Genomic DNA, 25,840 nt, shown 5'->3' with positions numbered 1-25,840 from the left:
ACTCTAAATAAAAGAGTACATACCAAAAGAATGAAGAACATAAAGAACACAAACGTAGTGAAATAAATTGGTCCCAAAACTCGATTAGCTTCCTCAATCTCTGCGAAGTTGATATCACCCAAAATGATACGGAATTGAGTGAAGCTATAAAAACAAAACAAAACACAACACAACACCACAATACAAAAACAAAGAATGTCCAGCATTGATGAAACATTTTTTGAAAAGGTGATTGCACATTTTCAGATTTTTTTTTTCAGTGTAGATAGCTGCCGAATAATAGAAAATTGTGAATTCCTTTGGAAAACTCTTGCTACTTCTATGAGCAATTGAAGCCTTCTGGAAGAAAAATAATATGCTTTCATGCTTAAATATGTTATTTCCATTTGGTTGAGAAGAAAATATAATAATTATTGGGTGACTTAAAAAACGATAGGCTAAAAGAATATGTAATCAGTGTAAAATATGGTAACTCTAAGCCTTCACAATGGTCATCATGGGTCTGAACTTAAAATTTCTTTAAAAAAAGATTTTTGAAGGACAGACAAAAGTGTGTTTCAAGGATCTCACATGCACTCACAGTAGAGTCAAGAGTTGCCGCGTGTTGCCAATGCTGGATCTTAATGAGCAAAATCATTTGCATTCCTGATTTTATCAAACAGCAACATTAATTAGGAATACCCATGCACAAAGCCCTATTAACTTCCATTATCATCGTCACCTCTTTTCCTAAGTCCTTTCCAAATGGCATGGAAATCTGAGACTGGCTACTTTTCCTGTTTTTAATACCATAGTTGAGAACTTTGAAAAAAAGTCTGAAAATTCCTGTACTGGTTTGAGTTTCTCTGGGAATATTAGAATATTTTTCTTAGAAAATAACTTGAAGTTTAAAACATTGCCACAATAGTGAATAGGAATAAAAATATAGGCAAATGATCTCTTAAAAGCTACCATTTGCATTTGATGCTAAGAAGACCTTGATCTTTGGAACCGTGTTGTTTTACTACGACTGCTCTACGGTGTCTTACTACTTTAGGGCTGTTGTTATCTTAAGCAGCAGCATTTCAGAATGTGCGGTCATCTTTGCATTGGTGGATTAATATTCTGGGAAAGAATTAATTCTCAATTTTAAACAACTACTTTTAAACATTTGGTGGTTCAATAGCAACCGTGAAGATTTATCATTGAGAAGGCAGTGACATTTCTGATTAAATTTTTCTTCTAATTTCATGTATACTTACATACACTCTTGGAAAGTACTAAAATCATCAACCTGAGTGCCAAAGACAAGGTATGCCAATTGAGCATATGCCAAGAAAATAATGAAGAACATAATTGCAAAGCCAAACAGATCTTTGGCACACCGCGACATGGTGGTGGAGAGCTGACTCATGGTTCTGTTAAAGTTGATGAATTTGAAGAGCTGTAAAAAAGAGGGAAGATATCAGCAGATGAATGGGTAAATAATATGTGGTATATACATACAATGGAATATTATTCAGCCTTACAAAGGAATGAAGTTTTGATACATGCTACAACATGGATGAACCCTGAAAATATTATACTAAGTGAAATACAACAAATATTTTGACTTACACGTATAAGTTACCTAAAACAGGTAACTTCATAGAGACAGAAAGTAGAAGGGCAGTTACCAGGGGCTGGTGGAAGGGGAGGTAGAGAGCTAGTGTTTAATAGAAACAGAGTTCCAGTTGGGATGATGAGAAAGTTCTGCGAATGCGTACTGGCATGACATTGTGAATGTACTTAATGCCACTGAATTGTACTTAAAGATGATTAAAATGGTACCTTTTATGTTATGTATATTTTACAAAAATTTTAAAAAGAGGAGAAAAATGACTTACTTTTCTTCAAATTTAGAAAGTTTTATTTTCACATTCAAAAAACATGTGTTGAGTGCCTGCCATGAGCCAGACACATTTTTGGAGTTGGGAACATAGCAGTGAACAAAACAAAGCTCCTGTCCTCATGCTGCTTCCATTTACATGATGGATAAAATACAGTGAAAACACATTTAATTATAATTAAAATGACGAGTGATATATTTCCCTTAAGAAAGATTAAAAGAGAAAACCCCCCCACAAATGACAGCTAGTTAAAAAAAAGAAACTCCAAGAAATACTTATTGCATATTATTAACTTTCATTTATTGTGCATCAATTATGTGCCAGGCACTGTGGGAGAAGCCTTACGTAGACTGCCTTGAGCCTTTGCAGTGACCAGAATATTGGTATTCGGTCTCAGGAGTCAGCTGGGGCTTGGAGTGAGGATTTGACCCCAACTATGTCTGACTGCAAAGCCATGCTGAGTGAGCATTTTTGTAGACAGGGCACTGAAGATGGCCATCCAGTTCACAGGGCACGACAACCTGCACATTTCTAGCTAGAACCTTGGGTGGGAGAACACTGGGGGATACAGAGAAGTCAAGTCATGACCCTGCCTTAAAGAACGTAAAGGTTCTTTAAGTTTTGGGGGCAAAATATTCACAAGTGAAACACTAAATAAACCACCCAGCCTGAGGCACACATTGAAAGGAAACCTGTAGAATTTTACTGAAAGGCTTCTTATGAACTGTTTCTGGCCACACCAAAATTTTTTTCAGGGTTGTTGTAATCACATTACTTAATACAATTCCTATTATGAGATTTTGATTACCATTTTACGATAAAGGTTTGGTACACTAGTGATGGTTTCTCCTGAACAAGCATGTGACTGAATAAATAGCATGAGAGATACGGGATGAGGTCTGATAACTCTTAGGCCTTCCAGGTGTGAGTACCAATTCAGTAAAATAAATAACTGCTGGTAAGTATCTTTTAGGACAGGGCTGTTCAATAGACCCTCCTGTACTAATGGGAATGCTCTGTATTTCCACTGTCCAATATAACAGCTACTGGCCACACACAGACATTGTGCACTTAAAATGGGGCTAGAGTGACTGAGAAACGGAATTTGTAATTGTATATAATTTTAATTAACTTAAATTTATATTTAGATAGACACTTGCGGCTAGTAGCTACTGTCTGGATCGTCTAATCATAGAACTTGACGAATGACAGGCTGGTAGCTGCCTCCAAATTACTGGAATTTCCTGCCTCTCCAGAATGAAGGCTCATTGTATATGAAATGACCTAACTTTTCACATATATGGAAATGCACATTATGTCTTCGGAATAAAAGGAAGTGAGTGATGAAGGGACTGCTTGGAAGAGGTGCCTGTCCCAACCTCAGTTCTAGGTAGATCTTCCCTGTGACCTCTCCTTGGAAAAGAGGCAATGCTTCTAGAGAACATTTCCAGTGTTCCTTCTTCCCAGCCTTTCCTCCTATTTCACTCAGTTTCTTTTCCTCCACCTGGTCACCCCATATCAGCTGATACTCAGACCTTTCCCTGTGTTAGAGCAGCCTGGGATTCCAGGCCCAGCTGACATAAGAGGCTGCTTACTGTACTGAATTTGTTAAACTAAACTTAGACAGGCATGTGTCTTGCAGGAGTGCAAGCAGCAGGGAGCTACTTGTGAAATACAGAGCAGATTTGGCTGACTACTTGAATTTGGCCATAAAATCAAATTCCTCCAACATTTTGTATGATTTGTATTAGTAAAAAGAAGGGAAACATATTGTTAAAAATCCAGAATATGAAATTTATAAATTACCTTAATCCAGACAAAAAATACTATGACAGCAGCTATATTGTTGCACTGTATTTGCCAATATGCCAGATGCTCAAAGTTGGGGAAAGTGTTTTGATCTTCCAGGAAATGTAGTAGCACATCCACGTTTGACGTTCTGTGTAGGTTAATTCCTACCGCTACCACGGATAGCTGGAAAACAAGAGTTATATATTATTACAGTGTTTTAGAAATATATAACTTAACCTAACATGACTAGTTTTTCTTCACCATTGTTTTAATTCTAGGATTCAACATTCTATTTACCCAATGGCAGTCATGAAAGTTACTCACACAAATGGAAAGTGTTGAGCACTGCTGAAAAACAAGTAAACCATATATTGCTGGCACTTCCTTAGTAAGGAAGAGAAATCCAGTGAGTGTATGTGTGCGTGCGTGTGCATAGACACACACATGCACACGCACAAGAGATGTCACTATGTTTCAAAATCAAACTCAAACAGGAATGCGTTGTTTTTTCTCCCACCCTTTAAATCACTTCTCACCCTACTACTTTCTCTACTTCATCTTGCTTTCTCTTTTTTTTTGTTTATTTTGTTTTTTTTGTTTATTTTTTTTCAATTTCCTGCCATCCATTCTTTCGTCACTCAACAAATACGCAGTGGATGTTTATGTACATAGCACTGTGCTAGACGCAAAGAGGAACCAACAAAGTAAAATGCGCAAACTCTGTCCTCAGGAAACGAATACTCTGGTTCAAGATCAGATAAACTCATAAAGATAAATAATACAAAAAACCTAGTAAGTAACTCGTTCCTAAGTAACTTAAGGTGAAGGGTGAAACAAAACATATTAAAAGTGCTCTTAAGAGGAAGGAACGAGCTTGCTCTTAAAGATGGAGGGAATGATGAGAAGGCTTGTAGTAAAAATACATGGGCCAACGGTTTCCCTCTTGCTTGTTTCTGTCCCTTAACTCATGACCATATAACTTTTCTACCTTCCTTCCTTCCTTTTTTTTTTAAGATTTTTATTAAAAATATAGCTAACATTACAGTATTACAGTGATATTTCAGTTTTCAAACGTAATCTGTCCCGGAAGACTGTTCGAGTTCTGAAACGTTCGAAAACCGAGGCAAGGTTTCCCCATGGAAAGTAATGCAGAATGGATTAATCCATTCCAGATCTTTAAAATCAACCCCCAAAACTGCAAATTTAGCATGAATTTTACCATAGATCTATAAAATTTACAGTGTTCATAAACCAAAATGTTCGTCAACAGAGATGTTTGAAAGCTGAGGTACTACTGTATATGAGTTCATGGGTACCATAGTTGTTCAACACTTATGTACCTAAAGAAGTGATCACCATGATCACAGCAGCCATCTGACACTGTACTATGTTATCACAATATTACTGACTATATTCCCCATGCTGTACATTACATCCCCAGACTTATTTGTTTCATACCTGGTGATTTGAGCCTCTTATTCCCCTGTCCCTTCCTTCCCCTTTTAAAAAATTTCAATTACAGTTAACATTCAATATTATTTCATATTAATTTCAGGTGTACAGCATAGTGTTTAGACATTTGTATAATTTAAGAGGTGATCCCCCTGACTAATCTAGTACCCACGTGGCACTGACTAATCTAGTACCCATGTGGCACTATACATAGCTTTACCATATTATTGACTATATTCCCTGTGCTTTACTTTACATCCCCATGACTATTTTGTAACCACCAATTTGTACTTCTTAATCCCTTCACCTTTTTCACCATGTCCTCCAACTCCTCTCCCATCTGTCACCCCGATAAATCTAACACCCATCTGACACCATACATAGTTATTACAATATTATTGACTATATTCCTTGTACTATGACCATATAACTTTTCACATCTGCTTTGGTTCTGGGATATAAAACCATATCTGATGGGACACTTGACCCTATACTTACATCTGTCACCAATGGATTAACATCTATATGTGGAAAGTGCTAGGGGTTAACCATTACAACCTTGCTCTCACATGCGATCTGAATCCATGTCAGGTGGGCTGTGACAAGTGCCGTGACCATTGCTGCCCATTCTTTCTCTCTTCTCATGGATGGTAGTAAAAGATCACTTCATTAGCCCTTCTTGAGAAGCCACACAGATCATGGCCCCAGGAGATTATCATATCAAAGACCCACCTGGCTGCCAATCACAGCTAAAAGAGCCAACCTCACCACCTTCCTTTTTCTTCTCTCTAAAAGATGTCTAGAGCCAATATTGTATTTCTGTGCTGGTTGGAGGAATATTGTCTTTGAACTCTCTGGAATACACTGAAAATTCTTTTCTCTGTGGACTTAGCTGGCAGGGATGAAGAAGAAGCCGAGGGAAGTGCTGACTGACTGAATCCAACAATAATCCTACCCAATGCGCACTGGGTACCATTTATTCTCCATTCCAGTTTTTTTCACTCTGCACAGGACCAATGTTTATAAAAATATGGAATATATGGTTATTTATACCATAATATTTATACCATAATACCATATTAATACACTAAATTTCCTCAAAACTTTCCCTTTAAAAAAGGGATAGAGAGAAAAGACATAAAGAGATTTTGAGAGCAGTTAGGTTGTTATGTCACTCCTGGGTTTTCTTAGGGATTCTCACCCGTCTATAAAAGAACATTCTTTCTTTACTATAACATAAGCCTCACAAGGGTAGGGGTTTGGATGTTTTGTTCATTCTTATAGCCCCGATACTTAGAACAGTACCAGCACATTGTAAGTGCTCAGAAAATATCTGTTCGATAAATGAATTAATCATTTTCACCCTGTGAAACCTATGATTCAACAAAATTATTTGAATTTAGACTCTTAATAGTCTCCTTCTTTCAGTAATTCTGCTAGTTTTAAAAGACTATTCTTAGGACAAATGGTTAGTGAAGTAAACCTGTAGATGTCAGAGTGTTTTTTAAAAAAAGGAAAATGAGGAAATAATTTCAAAGTGTTTCCAATATGTTATATTTATAGTCGGGATACCATTTCTTTTCAAGTTTCAGGAGGACTTGAGCAAATTTGGGCCAGATAAAACAAAAAAACTTTTGGCTTTTTTCAAAGGTTTTAATGTCTAGTAGAGCATAGGGCACCTTTTGGGGATGAGCAGAAAGCTTTTTCTGATGTCAGCTAGGTCAGGAAAGGTTTGGAAGGAGAAGTGAGATTTCAGTAGCTCTTCCTTGTTCTTTTTAAAAGCACACTGTTTGAATTGTTGTCTTGGCAGTACTAAGCATTAAGAAAAATAAGAACACTAGCACAGCGAAGCAAGTTTTCAAATAAATACTTGCAAAATTCTGTGGTTCCTGAGTCAAAGAAACTATGCTTAATTTCCATATCATCAACTGTTTTTTTCCAGTGGCCTCCAAAGTGGGTACAAAGCAATACACTGGGGTGTGGGAAGAAAATATTAAAACTTCTAGGCAGGTGATAAGACAGCGTTGGAATTCTATTTCTACTTATTTTTATCCCAATCTTTAAAGTTCTATGTTGTGTATATTTTTTCAAATGTACCTGTTATACCAGTACACACACACACACACACACACACTTTGTAAATAAATACAACACATTAGGGTGTGTTGTCAAAGTTTTCACTGACAGGTGTTCTTAATTTAAAAAGCTGAATACCATTGACTAGCTTTTTGTTGATATCGAAGTAATTTAGTTAAAAAGAAGACTGTTACTAATTAGCGTATTGCACTTACCTTTTTACCATTATCCTCATTGACCCAAATATAAATATATCCATGTAAATCAAAACAGCAGGTTTTGCATCCTTAGAGTTACAAATAATAATTGCTTTCTAGAATAATTTTCAGTGTATATGGACTGCACTCTGCCATCACACAGCACACAAATATTTTGAAAACTTTTCAGTATCTTCACCTATCCAGCCTCCTTAGTTACTAAAATTCTTCTGTAACTCTGTTCGTTATTAATACATTGAGAATTTGGGGTTCAAGAGTTTACCTACAGGAACTGCATGATGTTACACGCCCATCGTGAAAGAAGGGGTGCACTTCTAACTGCAACAAGGTCAGACAGGATCCACACTGTGTTCCGTAGGAATTTTTACTTTAAGTGAAAGCTCTTTCTGAAGCACACGTGTACATGACTCGTGAGGCAGTGACAGAGTGGTTAAGAGGGTTACTGTGAGGATTACACAAACTTCTATATATGAAAAGCACTTGGAACTGTGCCTAGCACAGACATGCGGCTAAAGTGTTAGCAATTATTATTGCTATCACGTTTCCCCAAAAGTATGACCTAACTGGAAAATAAGCCCTAGCATGATTTTTCAGGATCCTCGTAATATAAAATAAGCCCTACCGTAATATAAAATAAGCAAAAAACAGAATAAACAAAACAACACTGTTTTCTCCCCCACATCTCATATGGCATGCCAAGGGCAAATATGAATTACTGTTATTTTTGGCTGAGAGTTTACTCTAAATGCCTCTCCACTTCCATATTCAGAACGGTTACTCGTGCAAAATGAGAAAACATAGTAAGTGAAGTTGATGTAATGGAGGAAAAGTTTTAGATTCTCCTTCAGGCATATCAAGGCTCAAAATGCTGAGGAGACAGACTCTAATGTGTTTTTATAACAAAGTAGGTAGTTTGGTGGTGTTCTTGAACCTACCACAATGATCACAACATCCAGACAATTCCAGAAACTCCTGAAATAGTGTAGCTTGTGAATGCGAATTTCCAGTATCTCTTCCACCACATAGTAAAGGATAAAGAAACAAAAGATAATCTCACAGGCAGCCAGGAAGAAATCAAAAGTTGTGACATATCGGATCAGCTTTACAGGCTGAAATTGCCAAGATGGAATCACACCGCCTGTTGCTGGGAATTCAACCAATAACCTGCATTAGAATAAGAACAATTAAAACAGTAACAACAATGACATCATCAACAACAACAACATATGGATGCATCCAGGAAAGGACATCTATCTATTCTGTCTCTATATTACAAGGTAATAAAACTGTAACCACATGTCACCTCAAACTAATGGCAAAATATTTTTATCAAAGCTAGTGCCTCTATTCTTACAGAATTTTGTGTCACAAAAGGAATAAGACTTCCCAAGTTCTCCCAGACCAAACAGATTATTCCTGTTCACTTTCGCCTTTACTTCCCTGGTATTTAAATTTTTGTTTGTTTGTTTGTTTTGTTTTGTAGTGTAGCAGGTAATCAATAAGCAAGCCTTTCTAGGACTTCTATTAAATGCAGTCATTCTACTAGGCAATGAAGAACATAAAAAATATAAGTCATGCATTCAAAATATGAACGATCTGTTTGAGAATTGTATATTTTGTAGTAAGGATAGGGGCTGAGTTTCTCATTCATTCATTTGGTAACACAAAATTAGCATCAAATAGCTTGCCCTGGGGGGTTGGTACTTTTTGCTACCCTTCCCAGAGCCTCAGAGTTAATAGGCCCTAAATAAATCATATATTTTTTTGCATTCATACTGATGGCACTGATTTACAATAATTTTAGTACTTTACAATAATTTGAGATGAGGACATTTTTTGGCCAAATTGCCATTTTGTAGGTGTCATACTGAGAAAGTTAAATGATTCACTTAATGCTACAGTCTCCCTATCAAACTAGAACCTTTAGCTTCTTAATTTGAAGACCATTAGTCAGCTACTAGGCATAACCAACTCTCCCATTACAGGATCACTAGCCATACAAGACCTTGAGTACTTAGGACTCGTGCATGAGCAATCATCAAATACAGGCATGGACTATGGAAAATTAGAATTGGTCAAAGAAATGTGAACATTTTTGCTTCCTCTTCACTGTCAGTCTCCTGTTTTCTCTTTCCTATTTTTATGAACTGGAGAGAATGGGTAGAAACCAAAATCTAAGGAGGGCAATATTGAAACAAAGCCTTGTGACAACCTCACTACAAACTTACGAGGGCAGGAAGCGGCCTCTGTGCCAAGTCATCTCTCTGCAGCGCTTTCTGACCCTGCATCTGTCAACCCCTTGCAGAAATTTAGACAACACTGCAGAGAAATGAAGTAATTGCCTTGATAATACTCACTCTTAAAGTAGGAGGAAGTGGGAGACATACTCAAGACCTTCTATAAATAGATATTTCTTTAAGTCAGTCAAGCTTGCCTGCCTGTTTCTATCCTCTTCTTCTCCTCGCTGGAATCATCAGGCAAAGTTCAATAATAACTGCAGTAGATTTCCATTCATTTCTAGTAATAACTATTCTTTTAATGTGATAGTATTAATACTTTCTGCAAAAGTTATTAAATATAAGGACCGGGAAAATACAAACTGGCCATGCAAAACAGAGTTGAGGTTAGCTTCAAAAATGATCACAAAATAAGGATATTATGTGTTTGCTTGGTGGGGAAACATATGTGCAAGTAATTCACGCTGGCGATGTTTTGGTGTTGGGGACATGTTCACCAGGAGGATTAAAATGGGTGAAATTCAGACGCTCCTTGCTTTGTTTTACTTTTTCTTTTTTTATAGCATGTGTTACCTTCTAACATATTATAATATTGAATTAATTTGTTTCTTTTGTTTACTTTTTATTATCTATCTTGTCCTGATTGAATGCAAGCTCTGCAAGGGTAGGGATCTTTATTATGTTCACTAATGGGTCAAGAACCTAGAACAGTGACTGACATATTTTAAGTGTCTAATAAACATTTGATGAATAAATGAATGAGTGAACAAGAGGTGCCAGACAAGCTAGTCGGATCTTTGTCAGTTTCCTCACTGTCACCTGCATGGTCATGAGTGCAATGTGACAGGGTCTATAGAAGGAACTTGATATGTCTTTGGTGAATCTCGAGCATGAGCAGGTACCTAGGTTTCTTACTGAACACAGAAATAGCCCCTGACTGCTGTGCTTGTGTTCTAGTAGCAAGGGCATAATCTGAGACTGGGAAACTCAGGGAAATGAGTCAAAATCTGATGGGTGGGGACATTGGCAATGGAGCATGTAGCACTGATCATCCTTAGAATGGGTAAGGACCGGTGTTAGCCAAACAGTGCTTTAGGGATGAACCTGGATCAGGCTTTAGGTTCTTCTTCCCAACTCGTAATATTCAAGGATCCTAACTCCCTTCCCCAAATGCCCGTAAACCAATAACCCTCCAGTTTTCGCCCCTCCTTGCTATCAGCTCTGATGCTTGCCACTCTCAGTTAGCCAACTGCAGGCAAGTTTTCTTGTCTATCAACAGACTAGGATGTACACACAAATACACAGAATAGCAGGGCTCTGTGCCCTCGGTACACACCTGATCACACAGAAAAGGTTAATGTTGGCATTGTACACTGAGAAGTCAATAAAAATGGCCCTGGTTCCTCGGTCCAGCCAGAAGTTCTTCTTGAGGCTAGCAATCTGAGTGGCCGTTTCCTCTCTTCTTCTTGACAAATCCAGGTAATAGCCAGCTCCACTATAAGTGGCAATCATTCCCCAGTGACTACTTCCATTCAAGTCCTTCTCGCTTGTGTAGATCCAACTGATTAAAACACAAATGAAAACAAAACAAACAGGTGAAAATCAGTGCAAGACTTGTGGCAATTACAAAGACGGTTCTTGGTGAGAACCGGTAATAAATGTAAGTCTTATCAAGCTGGGTCATGTGCATGGTGCTTCGTAAGTGTTTCCTCATTTAATTCTCATAGAGTTGTTATCTCCACTTTAGGAATGAGAGCCCTGACGCTTATTGAGGTCAACTTAGTCTCAAAGCTTTTGAGGGTAGAGTCAGGAACCTAGATCAGAACTGTCTCCAGAGCCCTGTATTAGCCCTTCGTTTATATAGCTGCCTTCCCTGGGTAACTGTACTCAAGGCCTAGATGACTCTAGGCCCCCAAAGAAAACTGCAGCCAAATGAAGGACAAGTTCATTGAGTGACACTTTTGGCAACTGAACTAAATATGGTTCCACACAGCATTTGGGAATTTAATCCACAAATATTTACATAGGCTCACTTAAGAACCAGATGCTTCTTTGGCATTAATGGAGATATAAAGATGAACCAGGATCCTTTCCCAACCAAATTTGTAATAAGTAGTGAGAGAAAAGTTGTAATGAAACAATTAAAATACAAGGTAATAGATGATGAGAATCAAAAGAGAAGTATAGAGAAATTGCTCAAGCAGATCAGAAGAAAGCTATACTTGTTTAGAGGTCCAGAGATAGGAAAGGTGGATCCGACAAGGCTTTGGGAAGAAGTTGTAATGGACCTGGGCTGTGAAAGGTAAGTAGCATTTGGACTTGCACAGGGGGGTGGGAAAGGCATTGCCAAGCTTGAGCCAGGCAAGGCCAGAGAAGTAAAAAGCTCTCAGCTAGTAGTTCGGTTTGGCTTCCTTATGATGAAAAACAGAAGGTCGAAAGGTAGACTGTGGTCAGACTATGAAGGGTTGCATGGAGTCTCAGAAGGGAAGGTTTCTGAGAGGCACAGAGCAGGGTTACTCTGGAGGGAGTGGGAAAGACTGCAGTGGTGAGGAACAGAGGGCTCACGAGCAGAAAAGAGTTAACATGACAGGTCTGAGATGACCTTTCCTTAGCAAGGCATGCATGCAAAGTTGGACCTTGGCTGCCATCTGGAATTTGATGAATAATCAGTGATCTACACTCATATAAACCATTCCTGACTTGCAAGAGTGCTTCACTGTGCCTAAGCTGTGGCTTATGTTCAATACTTGCTTTCCTTCTGGGAGTCTGGGATTTTGTACATGCCAGGCAGAAGGTGCCCATGTGACCAGCACCCAGGAAACACCTTAGGCACTAGTCTCTAATGAGCTTCGCTGACAGACATTTCTCACGTTGTTACAAATTGTCACTGGAAGAATTAAGCATATCCTGTGTGAGGTCACTGGGAGTTTTTGGAAGCCTGCGCTGTGTTTTTCTGGCCTTTGACCCATGCGCCTGCACCTTTCATGCTTTTGCTTTATATCCTTTCACTGCAATAAACCTTAGCCACAAATACGAGAATATGCTGAGTGCTGTGAATCCTTCTACTGAATTTGAACCTGGAAGTGGTCTTGGAAACCCTGACACAGCTCAGTGAGCAGTCCCTGCAATAACCAAGAGCTGATAAGGACCAAATTACGGCAGAGACGGTGGGAAGGAGAAGGAAGGACTGAGAGTGCAGCCACTGTAGTGATGCCAACAGAACTTGGCAACTGATTTGGAAGTTGGTGGCAAGGGAGAAGGGACATCCCAAAAATGACTCTTTGGGGGTAATGTGAAGAGGGTGGTGCCATCAATAGGAGGAAGAGCAAATCTAATAAGAAAGTGACGAGTTCAGATTGTGGCATACTGAATTATAGGATCTGGTGGGACATACAGGCAGAATATTTGTCGTCTGTCACTAGAATGTAAGCTTTGTGAAGATAGGGGATTTGATTCTGCTTTGTTTCCTGCTGCTGCGTTACCCCAGCTAGCACCAAGGGTGTTTGCAAGAAAAGACAGACCTCATTTGGAACATACATGGCACACGTGCGCACTCAGTATATTTGTTGAAGAGATGATGAGTCATTAAATAGAGATGAGAGTGGAAGCTTATCTGCATGTCAAGGTAAAGAGTATAAAGAAAGAAAGACAAAGTTCCGAATATAGAACCCGGGAGTAAGAGAGGAGAGGTGAGAAAAGAAAGAGGTTACAGTATTCAGAACCCAAGTTCAGTGTCACTCGCAGAAGTCAAAAGCATGAGGCATCAACACTACCACATTCTTCAAAGAGATTGAATAGGATGGAGATTGAGAAATGTTCAGTGGGTTTGCTGAAGAGAGGTCACTGGGAGCTTCCAAGACAGATGTCAAAGTAAGGGCTTAAGTGTGAAGGGGTGAACCGATGGTAAGGAAATGTAGGTGTTAAGTGAAAACTTAACTTCTTTCAAGAAGTCTGGAGTTGAAGGGAAGGAGAAATGGGAGTAACTTGAGAATATGGCAGGATCCAAGGGTGGCTTAGAGACACACAAGAAAGATCCCCTTCAGTAGTCCAGCCTGTAGTGGAAATCACTTATTCATCCATTCATCCAACAGGTATTTACTGAGCATCTTTACAGACCAGGCTCTGCTCAAGGCTTTGAGAATACAGCAGTGAACAAAACAGAGTCCCTGCCCTCATGCTGGAGTACTGATGGGGAGCTCAGGATAGCAAGAAGCTACTTTAATAACACAATTAATATGGAAGAAGAAAACACGGCTTGGGAGTTAGGCTGGCTAAATCTCAGCTTAGTTTCATTTAGGATAGAGTCAGGAATTCTTTGGCGCTTTGGGTAAGTGAGCCTCTGTTTTTCAACTATAAAATGGAGATGATACCTATTTCAGAGTTGTTTTGTGAAGAGTAGATGAGATAATGCTTGAAATCACTTCTTAAGTAGTGTCTGGCATAGAGTAGTGGCTGCATAAATTTCTCATATTCATGATATGAGATAAAGTAAGATATTGGACAAGGTGCCACAGTTTAAGGGCATGCTTATGCTTGGCAGGAATTAGAAAACGGATCATCAAAAAGGAAAATCACTATGATAACCTGAAAAAAAAGTCTTTTGAGATTACTTAATCCCTTTACTCTAAATTTTCTGGTTTTTTACTAAATTTCTATGGACCCTGGAACTAAATAAGGTGTATACTAGATGACAAAGAATCTGATCAAGGAAAAGGTGTTTATCCCACTGTATATGAACAAATCTAGATGCTGGGTGTCTCAGTCTCCAGGATATAGATGAACTGACAGAATTAACTCAGTAAAGCTTAGAGGACAATTTTCACCACAGTGACTTACCTGGGGTAGTGACCCCAAAAGGTCCACCTTGGGATAGCCTGAGAGTTCCTCTCATTTCTTCATAATAACTACACTAATTCTAAAAAGACTGACTGTACTCCCTTAATACATGAGATGTTTTAAGTATGGTTACCAAAGAACACACACACAAAAAATCCCTGTAAATGTACACATTACATATACATACTCAAAATCATAAACACACATTTAAGAAGGATGGGCTTTAAACCAGACAGAAAAACTGCCTCACAAGCTTATTATACACTTTAAATTATTGCACTCGGAACAAAAATGTATTTGTAAGAGCTAATAATAAAATAATTTCCCAGAAAATTTTCTAGTAATAACCTAGTGAATGGTATTACTAGATCTATAAAAATAGTATCCAGGCATCTTAAAAGAAACATCTGAAGGACCATGTAGTTTCTTTCTTGTGGACCATATGGTCAACGATTTAGCCTTTTGAAAAATACGTATGTATAACAGAAGCTGAAAGGCAGCAAAAGGTAGGGAAAATCTGAGAAACCAAAGGTCAGTTTGGCCATGGCCTTAAATATAAGTATTGAAGACTCACTTAAGGCTACTTGTCCTTGGTGAAGGAGTCAGAGAATGAATGAATGAATGTCAGTGAGAGGCCAGGACACGTGGCCATGAGTCACAGACACTTACGCGGTTCCATTTCTCAGACCAAATGGAGCTCTGTCTTCACTACTGACAGAGTAGACATCATAGCACTCTTTAATCTCATCTCGTAGGTCCTGGGGGATAGAACAGGATCCATTTCTGACTTTGAGTTGCCGTATCCGTGGTACTCCTAACAGGAGGTTCTCATAGTAGATGAAGCTTCGGTTGTCAGTCTCAGTTCTGTTGTTGGGCTGTGTCTTCCAGTACAGCCCATCCAATAAGGCGCCTTCTGTGAACTGAAAGCAAAGGAAACATTTCTGAAAAGCTCCAAACTCAGTGGCTGCCTTGCTCTTGACTGGAATGTTTGCGTGGCCAACAGGGTAGCACTCTGTGAACACAGTAGAGTAACAAGGGTGGCTTTTGCTGTCAGAGAGATTTAAGTTGGATCGTACACCATCATTGGCTAGTTGCAAAGCCTGGAGCAGGATCCTCCTTTGAGCCTGGGTTCCCGTACCTGTAAGGTCCATCTTTTGCATGGTTACTACATCGATTTGAAAAGGGATGGAGTGGATCTAAACAATCACATAGAGTTCTCACATCTCAACTAGGCTCAACTCACTGGGATCATTCTGCAGTTTTCACTTCACAGTATGAACGGAAATCAAGAAATCCAATCTTTTGATGTTCTCAGGTTTTGTTTTGAGTTTTGCTGAAAAGCGGACACTAACATGCTCTAAATCTTTTAGAGGCTTATGTTTTTATTCCACTGATGATTATGAAAGGAGATTATCCAGGGTGGCAAATTCATGAAACCATTCCATTTTATGATTATAATTTTCCTTACAGCAGCCCTTTCTACTTGCTTTAGTTGGGATCTGCCTTTTATTATGACTGCTAGGCATTCTCACTTGATTCTTGTGAGACTCATTTTGGTTATAGTTAATATTTAACATTTAGACTGTTTTACTGAGCAGACTTTATACAGGAGATATCTGCAAGGCTCTTAAGTGTTACAAATGTTTTAACCTAAAAATTATTTAAGTTTTATTGGGTTAAGACTTTTTTTGTGTACTGTATATGTTGTATTTTCAGAAACAAATAAAACAATGGTGCTGACCAGTTTTCTGAAGTTTTATGTATACTGTACAACAGTCCTCAAATATACAAAAAGTACGTAAAGTAGTATTTTTTTTCAATCTTCTTAGATTTGGAACTAATGCCTATGCAGTTACGTTGGATAAAATATATACAGATATCTTATATGTTACAGAATAAATATATAAATCAAAATTTCCTATGCAAAACTAAATTTGGAAGTTGGTATAGATATATTTTGAATATTAATTTACTTTTAAAGATTCAAGGTAGGACTTTGTGCAATTTATTTTTGTAAATGCTTTTCAAAACATTTGTCTTTGGCAGTGTTTCGTTTGCCACCAAATTGATAAGATGCTATTGAAATGCTTAAATAATTTTAATTTTTTAAAGTTGCATGTGATATTTCAAATGAATAAACAGGATGTTTCTTTTTAAAAAGGTAGAATGCTTCATGAATTTCATTTCATCCTTGTGTAGGGGCCATGCTAATCTTCTCTGTATGGTTCCACAGAACAATAGGCACAGAGTGGATGCTTACTAAATGGAAACTGATTTATGCTCTAGGACTGAAGGAGGGGGTTGGGAGAGTGGTTTGCATAAACCCATAGCCATGATCAACTTCATTTTCCCTTATTAAAATAGTTAATAATTAATAATTATGATTCTAAACTTATTTGGAAAGGAAAAGACTATAGATTTGATTACCAGTCTGCTATCTGATGAATCTTTTAATTGTTTGGACTATTCTGCCACATGGTGAACTCTCCAACCCCACCCAATCCTGCTTTTAGAGCTTGGCATTTATTATCATGGAATTGTGTGGATGTGAGAAGTCTCTTGTTAGTTTGCCTGTAGGGAAGACAGATTTAGCCATTCTCAGTATCTTATCAGATGATCAATACCGATGGACGGATTTGCCCCATTGAGGGAGGGAAATATTCATATTATGCAAGTGTGGTTTTGGATGCCAAATATTTTTACTCATTAGAATGAACAGGTTCCTGTGATCTGGTTTCCTCTATCTTTAAAATCAACAGCACTGACTGCCAGGGTTTTATAAGAATTTAAGAAAGTATTTCCTAAGGAAGGAATAATCATTTCCTTTCCAATTTCCCTCCCAATTTTCATAGATTCTGAGCACCATGTCATCCAGAGCAGTTTAATATTTTTCCTATTATATCATTTACTGCTTACTTTCCACTACCATGTTGGAATTTGTGGCAATTTGGGAAGGGGCTGGGTTGAATTTTAGATAGAGATCTTTGAAAGAATGTATTTGTCTTGTATTAAGCATTGTTCTAGGATACCTGCCACCATCAATAAAGACAAAAAGCAAAAAGCAAAAAGCAAAGCAAAAAAAATAACCAAATTTTGTCTATGGGCCTTACATCCTAGGAGATACTCAATAGATACTTATTGAGTTGAATGACTGTATGAATTATAATCTAGGTGAAGAAGTGTTTACAGGCTAGAATAAAGTCATTTTTTCTTACTCCCTGGCACTCTGAATCTCGGTTTCTTCATTTACAACATGGGGAATATTAGTATTATACTTATCTTGTATGGTTACTATGGGGATTACATAAGGTAGGGTATGAAACACTCAGCATGGTGCAAAGCACATACATACTTCTAACAACTCACCATAACTTTCACATCTTACACAGTGTTAAGCACATAGCAGGCCCTGCGGATACTATCAAATTGAGCATATGAAGGCAAATGAACAATTTTCCGTGATAAAGAGGTACTTTCAAAGTCATATGCAAATACCTTCCAGAAGTCTTCCATTGAAGAAAGAGTTTTAAAGTTAGTTTTCTCCGTTTTGGACACCGGGGTGTCTAGGAAGAGTTGTGACATTATGCGAGTGTAGTAGTACACACTGGAGCTCATCATCCCATAGGTCACTGGAACAGAGAGAGCCAAATGAACTCTGTGAGGGAACCTGCACACTCACTCCCACATTCCAGTAGACGGGCGGATATCCACATTCAGTCTGCTCTCACCCTCACCTTCCTTCCCCTTCTCATGCTTCTAGGGTATCTCCCTAGCTCTCTGGCTTATAAAAGAAATAATTTAACATAGGCTTAAAACAAAATTAGCTTACTACTGAGTGTCAGATTAGAATCAGGCACCTTTACTTGACATTTAGGACTTCTAGCATGCCTCTTCAGCTTCATCCACCGCCTTCAGATCAGACCCTCTGCACTGGCGAGACCGGTCTGCGCAGGCGCCAACAGAGGCCATGCCAAGCTCCTCAGCCTACAACTGTGCACATGCTGCTTATTGTCTCTACAATGACATGGGCAGGCCGTTCTTTGTTCCCAGATCAATTCTCCATTCTTCTTGCCCTGATCTGTGCCCTGAGGATGATCTCTATAGATTGTATCACATGGGGTCTCTTGCCAACAGGCAGATGATGAACAGGAGATGTGGGGGCACGAGGAGAGAGAGGTTGGTTTTGTTCCCTCCACTCTACACTCCATTCCTTCACTGCCTGGATGCAGTTTGGCAGGGAAATCTCTAACCTTGACCACAGTTACTGGGGGAATCTCTTCTCCCACAGCCACACTGGGTTCATGCCACGCTATTCTCTCCCTTGCCCCTCAAGCCTGGAGGTGATCACCTTTCCTGAGTGCTTCACTTTTCTTTGTTGGTGTCCATAACCCTGACATCCTCTGTAAATAGTCCCTTCATTAAATTTTCTTTAATTAGCACTTTGAGTTTTCCATCTCTTTCCCTCTTTTCCCCAGGATGCTGACAGATGCAGACACATACGTCTCCCACCTATCAAATCTTTCATGAAACCCTCTAAACTCAAGCTCCATCTCTGCCATGAAGACTTGCTGATTATACCAGTCCACTCTGAATAGTCCTAAAGGGAGTGGGAAGATAATTTATAAGCATAGTAGGTCACAGGAGATCAGGGTTTGAATCTTGGTCAGGTCTCCTACTTGCTATGTGACCTGTGCAAGTTGCTTAAACTTTCTAAGTTCTAGTTTATTCGTCTATAAGATGGAGATAATAAGCTATCCTATAGGATATTTTTTCTGCTTAAATAAAAATAACAAAAATTGTATAATACAGTGGCTGACACTTAAATGTCCAGTAATGGTGATTCTTCCTCCTTAATTAGATTGCTATAACATATCTATTAAAAGTGCACTTTAATGAGTACAATTTTATGCTAGACTCCATTGACTACAGTGTAATGTGTTAGCATTCCTATAATTAGCTGACAAAAAGCTTCTAGGGGGGGCACATTTTATACTTCTTTTGACCACAGTTCTCAACACCTAGCAGGTGACTAATATGTAGCTGATTCTATAGTAATCTCAGGCATCATAAAATGGACTTTAAAACCTTGTATTAAATGATTTTGGGGAATTAAATGCTATTTAGTAAAGTCTCTCCGTCATATAGTTCCCTTTCCCCACCTGAACATAATAGAAAATTAAGCTTATTAAAAGAAAGGAGTAGATAATAATGATCTAAACACAAGTGTGTCTAAGAGTCTCTCTCGAGCAGTCAATGGAGCAATAAAAAACGTAATCCACACAGGGTGTGTAATGCTGTATCTCGAGGGGGAGGAACAGTTTCTAGTTGCCTCAGTTAGGCTTCCTTACCTGTCATCCTATGACCTGCTAATATAGACAAGAACACTCTTCTTCAAGTGTTACATCACCTGCCATCTCTGAAAACTATCGGAGCAGTTAAGGGTTTAGACTTTTAGTCCACTCACATTTATGAACAAGGTGTTGGATATGAAGATGAGCAGGATGTAATCTCTGCCCTCAAGAAGAGGAGCTCATAGAGTGCCCAGGGAGAGCACCACCTATCCAGCCCCACAGAGGGCGGGACAAGTGTACCCTACAAAGGCCTTCTATGGATCAGAGTCAGTTGAGGGAACAAAACCCCTACGATGCTCCCCAAGGTTGACTAAATGATGAAGTTTAGTTTTTTCATTAACTTGAAATTATAATTTATGTTGGCTTGATTGCTATAGATCATTCTGGAATTTTCACCTGTGGGGTTTTCTGTTGTTGCTAAGAAGAAATTTTGACAATTTAAATTTTTTGATATATACATATGGTAGTTATGTATGTATGTAAATTTTAGCCAACGATGAAAAAAATATATCTCCTTTATTTTCCTATATTTTCAATTTTGGTTTTGCTTTTGAAATTCTCAGGACCTGTATGGAATTTAATGGCTTCCCTAAAAGGGAAGTGACAGATCCCCTTAATTATGTACTGCCACCTGCTGGACATCCAGAGAAACAAAGCCATCTAGCTTTGAAGGATAATTGATTATACTAACACCTTGATTCCATCAGCAAACATTAACTCAGTCCTCCCTTGTGCCAAGCCCTGGGCTGGTCCGTGGGATATTTTTGAGTGGTATCTCCACAAATTCAAGAAGTCAATTGCACCTTGAGTCTATCTAGCTGCAGCTAAAAGACCCCTGGATTTAGACTCAGAATGATTTGGGTTTGAGTTTCCACTATGCTTCATCTTGAATGTGTGCCTCTGTGCTATGGTTCTCAGCCTCTTAGGATCTCGGACAACTACTTAACTTTTCTGGGCTTCAGTTTCATTATCTAGAAAATGGGAATAACAACATCTAGGGCTTTTGTGTAGTTCAACTGGAGAAAAGTGTGTGAAGACATATTGCATAATGTTAAATATAATAGAAATATATAAGACTGTGATGTCATTTCTCCTTTCAATCCCTGATGGAAACAGGCCACTTGGAAGGTAGCATTCACTCTTTAAATGCTATTTAATCTTTGTCTTAACTCCCAATTTCCATTTTCCATAAAATAAGCCAGCATAAAAATATTACCACAGCATCACCAACTAATCAGCATATAAAATAACCAAAGTTGTGTCTTAATTTCAAAATAGGCAAAGGACACTACATTATTCTTGATATCATGAAAAATATAAGTTCAAATACTAAAAACAAATAAATGAAATTGTACTGAATGAACCCCAAATTGTTAGAATAAAAAGCAAAGAAAAATTTTCCAATGTAACAAAATAAAAATAATGGAAAATAACAGAAGTATAAGAGAGGAAACAAAAAGGTGACAAATCTGACAAAAGCGTGAAATGTGAAGAGGTTAAACTTACTAGATGATAAAGTCTTAAATATTGGTTAAAAATGTGGATAAGTACACTAAAATAAATTTCAGCTTGAATAATATAAAAAAATAATAATAAAAATAAATTAATTAATTAAAACTGCACTCTAAAATTTTTATGAGACCCACTCAAAATGAAGCTAAAAATAAAGGAATGAGAAATACATACTATATATGTTAGGGTTAAAATATTTTGAAAAATATGTTAAGTGGTATAATCATCTGACAAAGGAGATTATAAAGTGAGTATGAGTTAAACAAAAAGGTTATTTTAATTGATAACACCATATACAATGATTTAACTACAATGAACTTTTATGCATTGAATAACAACATCAAGATGTATAAAGCAATATCCTAGTGATATAAGGAGAATTACCAGAACGACAATTATAGCTGGAAACTTAAAATTTATATTCTCTCAATCTTTGACAAAGTAGATAAAAATTATCTAGGGATATTATGGTTTTTAATTGAATGTGTAACTTAATGTACAATGTGTGATCGAACAATAAAAAAAAATTATTACAGTAAAAGACACATTCCATTAACCCCCCTCAAAATACTCTCCCTTGCTTTGAACACATCCCATCGTTCTTGCCACTTTCTGAAGCAGTTCTGGATGTCTTCTTTTATGGGTGTCTTCAGTTGCACTATCACGGCTGCCTCAATGTCCTGAATCGTTTTGATGTTAGAGAAGAGCAAGAAGTCACACGGTGCCAGATCCAGTGAATAAGGTAGATGAGGACACACTGTAGTATTTTTATTTGACAGAAATTGCTAGACCAGAAGCAATGTATGACATGAAATGTTGTCATGATGGAGGATGATTTACAGCATACTTTAAAACACACCTTCTCTCAACTGTAGCTCACACCTGACTGCATGGAACAAGTTGAAATTTGTCACACACTGTTACTAAGGTTCAATATGTACTTCCCGTATTGTTGAAGAGCCCTGCCTTTCCATTGGATAGCACTCGGCAGCAGCATTCACCGTATTTTGTGATCACAACGTAAAGGTTCTATGTCACACATCACTTCTTTTTTTTTTTTTAATTAATTTTATTGGGGTGACAATTGTTAGTAAATTTACATAGATTTCAGGTGTACAATTCTGTATTACATCGTCTATAAATCCCATTGTGTGTTCACCACCCAGAGTCAGTTCTCCTTCCATCACCATATATTTGATCCCCTACACATCACTTCTGATATGGCAATTTCTGTCAAATAAAAACATTACAGCATGTCCACATCCACCTTATTCACCGGATCTGACTTCCGGCTCTTCTCCAAAGTCAAAATGACCATGAAAGGTAAATGTTTTGAATCGATTCAGGACATCAAGGCAGCCATGACAGGACAACTAAAGATAAGAAAGAAGACTTCCAGAACTGCTTCAGAAAGTGGCAAGAATGATAGGACAAGTGTTCGAAGTCACGGAGAGTGTTTTGAGGCAATGTATCTTTTATTGTAATATTTTTTTTAAATTTAAACATTCACTGTATGTTTTGATCACGGCTCACATATATGTATCAAATTTTATACTGTACCAAAGAGATCACTCACAGTCTTTTTCAAATATCCATGGAAAATTTATGAAAATTAGTAATATGAGGCCATAAAGGGGACACCAGTAAATCTCTAAAGTTAAACATGAACAAGTAGGTGTCCTTATAAGGAGATGGCCATGTGAAGAAAGAGACAAAGGGAGGATGGCCTGTGAAAACGGAGGATTAGAGAGATGCGGCTATATATCAACAATGCCCAAGATTGCCAGCAAACTGCCAGCAAACTGCCACACGCTACAAAGCAACATAGAAGGATTCTCCGACAGGTCTCAGAGAGAGCAGGGCCCTGCAAGCACCTTGAGTTTGGATTTCTAGCCTGTAGAATTTTGAGACAATAAATATCTCTTGCTGTAAGCAAAAAAAAACAAACAAAAATTCCCCCAACAAACAAAAAACCCCTCACAAAACCCCAGATACCAACCAGGCAATATTTTTTAAACCATAAATGCAGAAAATTAATATAACAAGGAAAACCAAATATCCAGATAAAACCCAGCCATTTAGAAATTAAAAATTCTTTTCTCTTAATAACTCTTGGGCTAACGATGAAATCAGAACTATCACACAAATATAAATGTACCAATTATAAAGCCAGTAGAACCAAGGTGCCTTGGTCGCAGGATTCCAGGCATCTACCACAGTGTGAAACCATCATCTTCAGCTGGAAACCCCACTTCTTTGCTAGCTCTGTGTTATACACGGTGTAGATAAAATAGGAACACGTATTTGAAGGAACTCTACCAACTAAAAGTGTTATATGTAAATGCATAGTGCTACACATAAATCGAGGAATGATTAGGCTTTAACTATTTTAGTTGTTGTATTAGGAAAAGTTCTGTGGTAGTGAGTGAGAAGTGCTAGTGTACAACAGAGAAAGAAAATGGGCAAACTGTCAACCTTTAGAGAGAACATCTATGTGCCATTTCTGAGATGTGTCTAACAGCATCCCTTTCTCCCTCCCCATGCTGAGGGAAACAGATGCATGAACTAGTCTGATAATCTGCTGTGAAGTGTGCCATGACAGAGGTGGACCCAGAACAGCAGCACAGCCTGGAGGAAGGGCTAGTTGATAAAGGCTTCTCCGTGGAACTGGCTTTTGAGCTGATCTTGAAAGATGAGGAAGAATTAAACAGACCAACAGGAAGAGGACAGCATAGGGCCGAAGCCTTTTGGGGACTCATAGGTGGTTTGCCATGGCTGAATTACCAGATGTTCACAGGGAATGGTAGGTCTGAAGAAGGAAGCAGAGACTGTGTAGTGAAATGCTAATCTATTATGTAAAGATTTAAAACTTTGTCTTGAAGTGAGGTCATAATAGCATATTAAATGGAAGTGTGATCTGGTTTAGTCTGGCTTCAGAGACAGCAGTCTGGAGGTAGTGTCTGGGAGTCCTAAAAGTCCAGATATTGGATCTCATCCAATCTGTGGTCCAATGACATTCTGAGTCATCTCCTTAAAATTTAAATAAACCTTTTTTTTATTAGTTTCAGGTGTATAAAACAATGTAATAGTTAGACATTTACACCCCTCACAAAATGATAATCCTCTTTCCCCAATCTACTACCCCTCTGACGTCGTATACAGCTGTTACAATTCTCTTGACTCTATTCCCTATGCTGTACTCCGTATCCCGTGACTATATATGTATTTAATTATAGTTGACATTCAATATTCAATTTCAGCTTCAGATGTACAGCGCAGTGATCAGGCATCTACACCATCCATGAAGTGGTCTCCCTAATAAGACAAGTGCCCATCTGACACCCTACAAAAATCTTTACAACATTATTTATTATATTCCCCAAACTTTCTTTCATATATCCATCACAAAAAAAAATACAACTTGGTAATTACAAAATAGTCACGGGGATGTAAATTAAAGCATAGGGAATATAGTCAATAATATGCTAATGACTATGCATAGTGCCAGGTGGGTACAAGACTAAGGAGGGGGATCACTTTTTAAATTATGTAAATGTCTAACTATTATGCTGTACACCTGAAATTAATATAAAATAATATTGTATGTCAAAAACAAAAAAATGATTTAAAAAAAAGAGAACTATTAATTTTTTTTTTAATTTAAATAAATCTTGTCACTCCTCCACTTAAAATCCCAGCTTCCCCCTTACCAAAGCATACCAGATCTGCAGGGTCTGGCTCCTGACCACCTTCCCAGCCTCATCTCATGGCACTCTCTCCAATAACTGTCTTTACTCAGCTTCCAGAATGTTTTGAGTACTTTCCTGTGTCAGAGCCTTCATTCATGCAGTTCTCTCTTCATCAGACTGGCTCCCAATCTTGCTTCAGGCTTCAAAAAGGCGCTCCCTTAGGGTAATCCTCTTCCCCAATTGTCTTCTTTCATGTCACTTACCACATTTAAGGACAGGGCCTATATCTGTTTTTAATTAATTTACTGAATTGACAAATGAATGAATAAATGAACAACAATGCAGGATAGGGATGATAAAGGTTAAAATAGGGACAATGACAATCTCTGAAAGAAGACAGATATATGAAAGAAGAATTAGGTGGAATGATCAACTAAGAAGAGTGAGGGATGATGCCCAGGTTTTGGGTGAGGCATTCATGTGGGTGACGTTAACGCTAATCCAGGTAGAGGACATGAGTGAAGCAAGTTTGGATAGGCAGAAGGATGTGTTCAGCTTTAGGAATGTTAAGGATGAAATGTCTGTGAGATACATCACTGGAGATGTCCAGTAAAAGTTGGCAAAAGGTGTGTAGTTCATGAGAGGTCTAGAGGGACTTGGGAGTCACCAGCATACGAGGACCAGTGGAAGCTGTGGAAAAGATCACTGTCTAAACATATTCCAAAAAGAAGAAAACTAAAAGAGTGAACAGAACAAGAAGGAACACAGGAAGAGAAGGACACGCAGAAGGAAGTTTCTAGAAGGCTAAAT

The 25,840-nt window shown here is 38.1% G+C and overlaps 1 protein-coding gene across 1 annotated transcript in view; it reads right to left on the bottom strand.

Moving 5' to 3' along the window:
* The window catches only part of PKD2 (polycystin 2, transient receptor potential cation channel), a 57,835-nt gene that overhangs the window by 18,664 nt on the left and 13,331 nt on the right, over positions 1–25,840 (bottom strand). Inside the window, exons 3-9 of the mRNA XM_081053878.1 lie at positions 17,974–18,107; positions 15,148–15,398; positions 10,979–11,203; positions 8,341–8,569; positions 3,675–3,842; positions 1,242–1,423; positions 24–144 (exon numbers count right to left, since the gene is read on the bottom strand). Coding sequence (XP_080910004.1) covers positions 24–144; positions 1,242–1,423; positions 3,675–3,842; positions 8,341–8,569; positions 10,979–11,203; positions 15,148–15,398; positions 17,974–18,107 — 1,310 coding nt within the window. The remainder of the gene's footprint in view (positions 1–23; positions 145–1,241; positions 1,424–3,674; positions 3,843–8,340; positions 8,570–10,978; positions 11,204–15,147; positions 15,399–17,973; positions 18,108–25,840) is intronic.

Source organism: Rhinolophus hipposideros (genome assembly GCF_964194185.1).
Source record: "Rhinolophus hipposideros genome assembly, chromosome: 1".
Taxonomy (NCBI): Eukaryota; Metazoa; Chordata; class Mammalia; order Chiroptera; family Rhinolophidae; genus Rhinolophus; species Rhinolophus hipposideros.
Note: the sequence above shows the minus strand (reverse complement) of the source record. Positions and strands in the feature narration are given on the sequence as shown.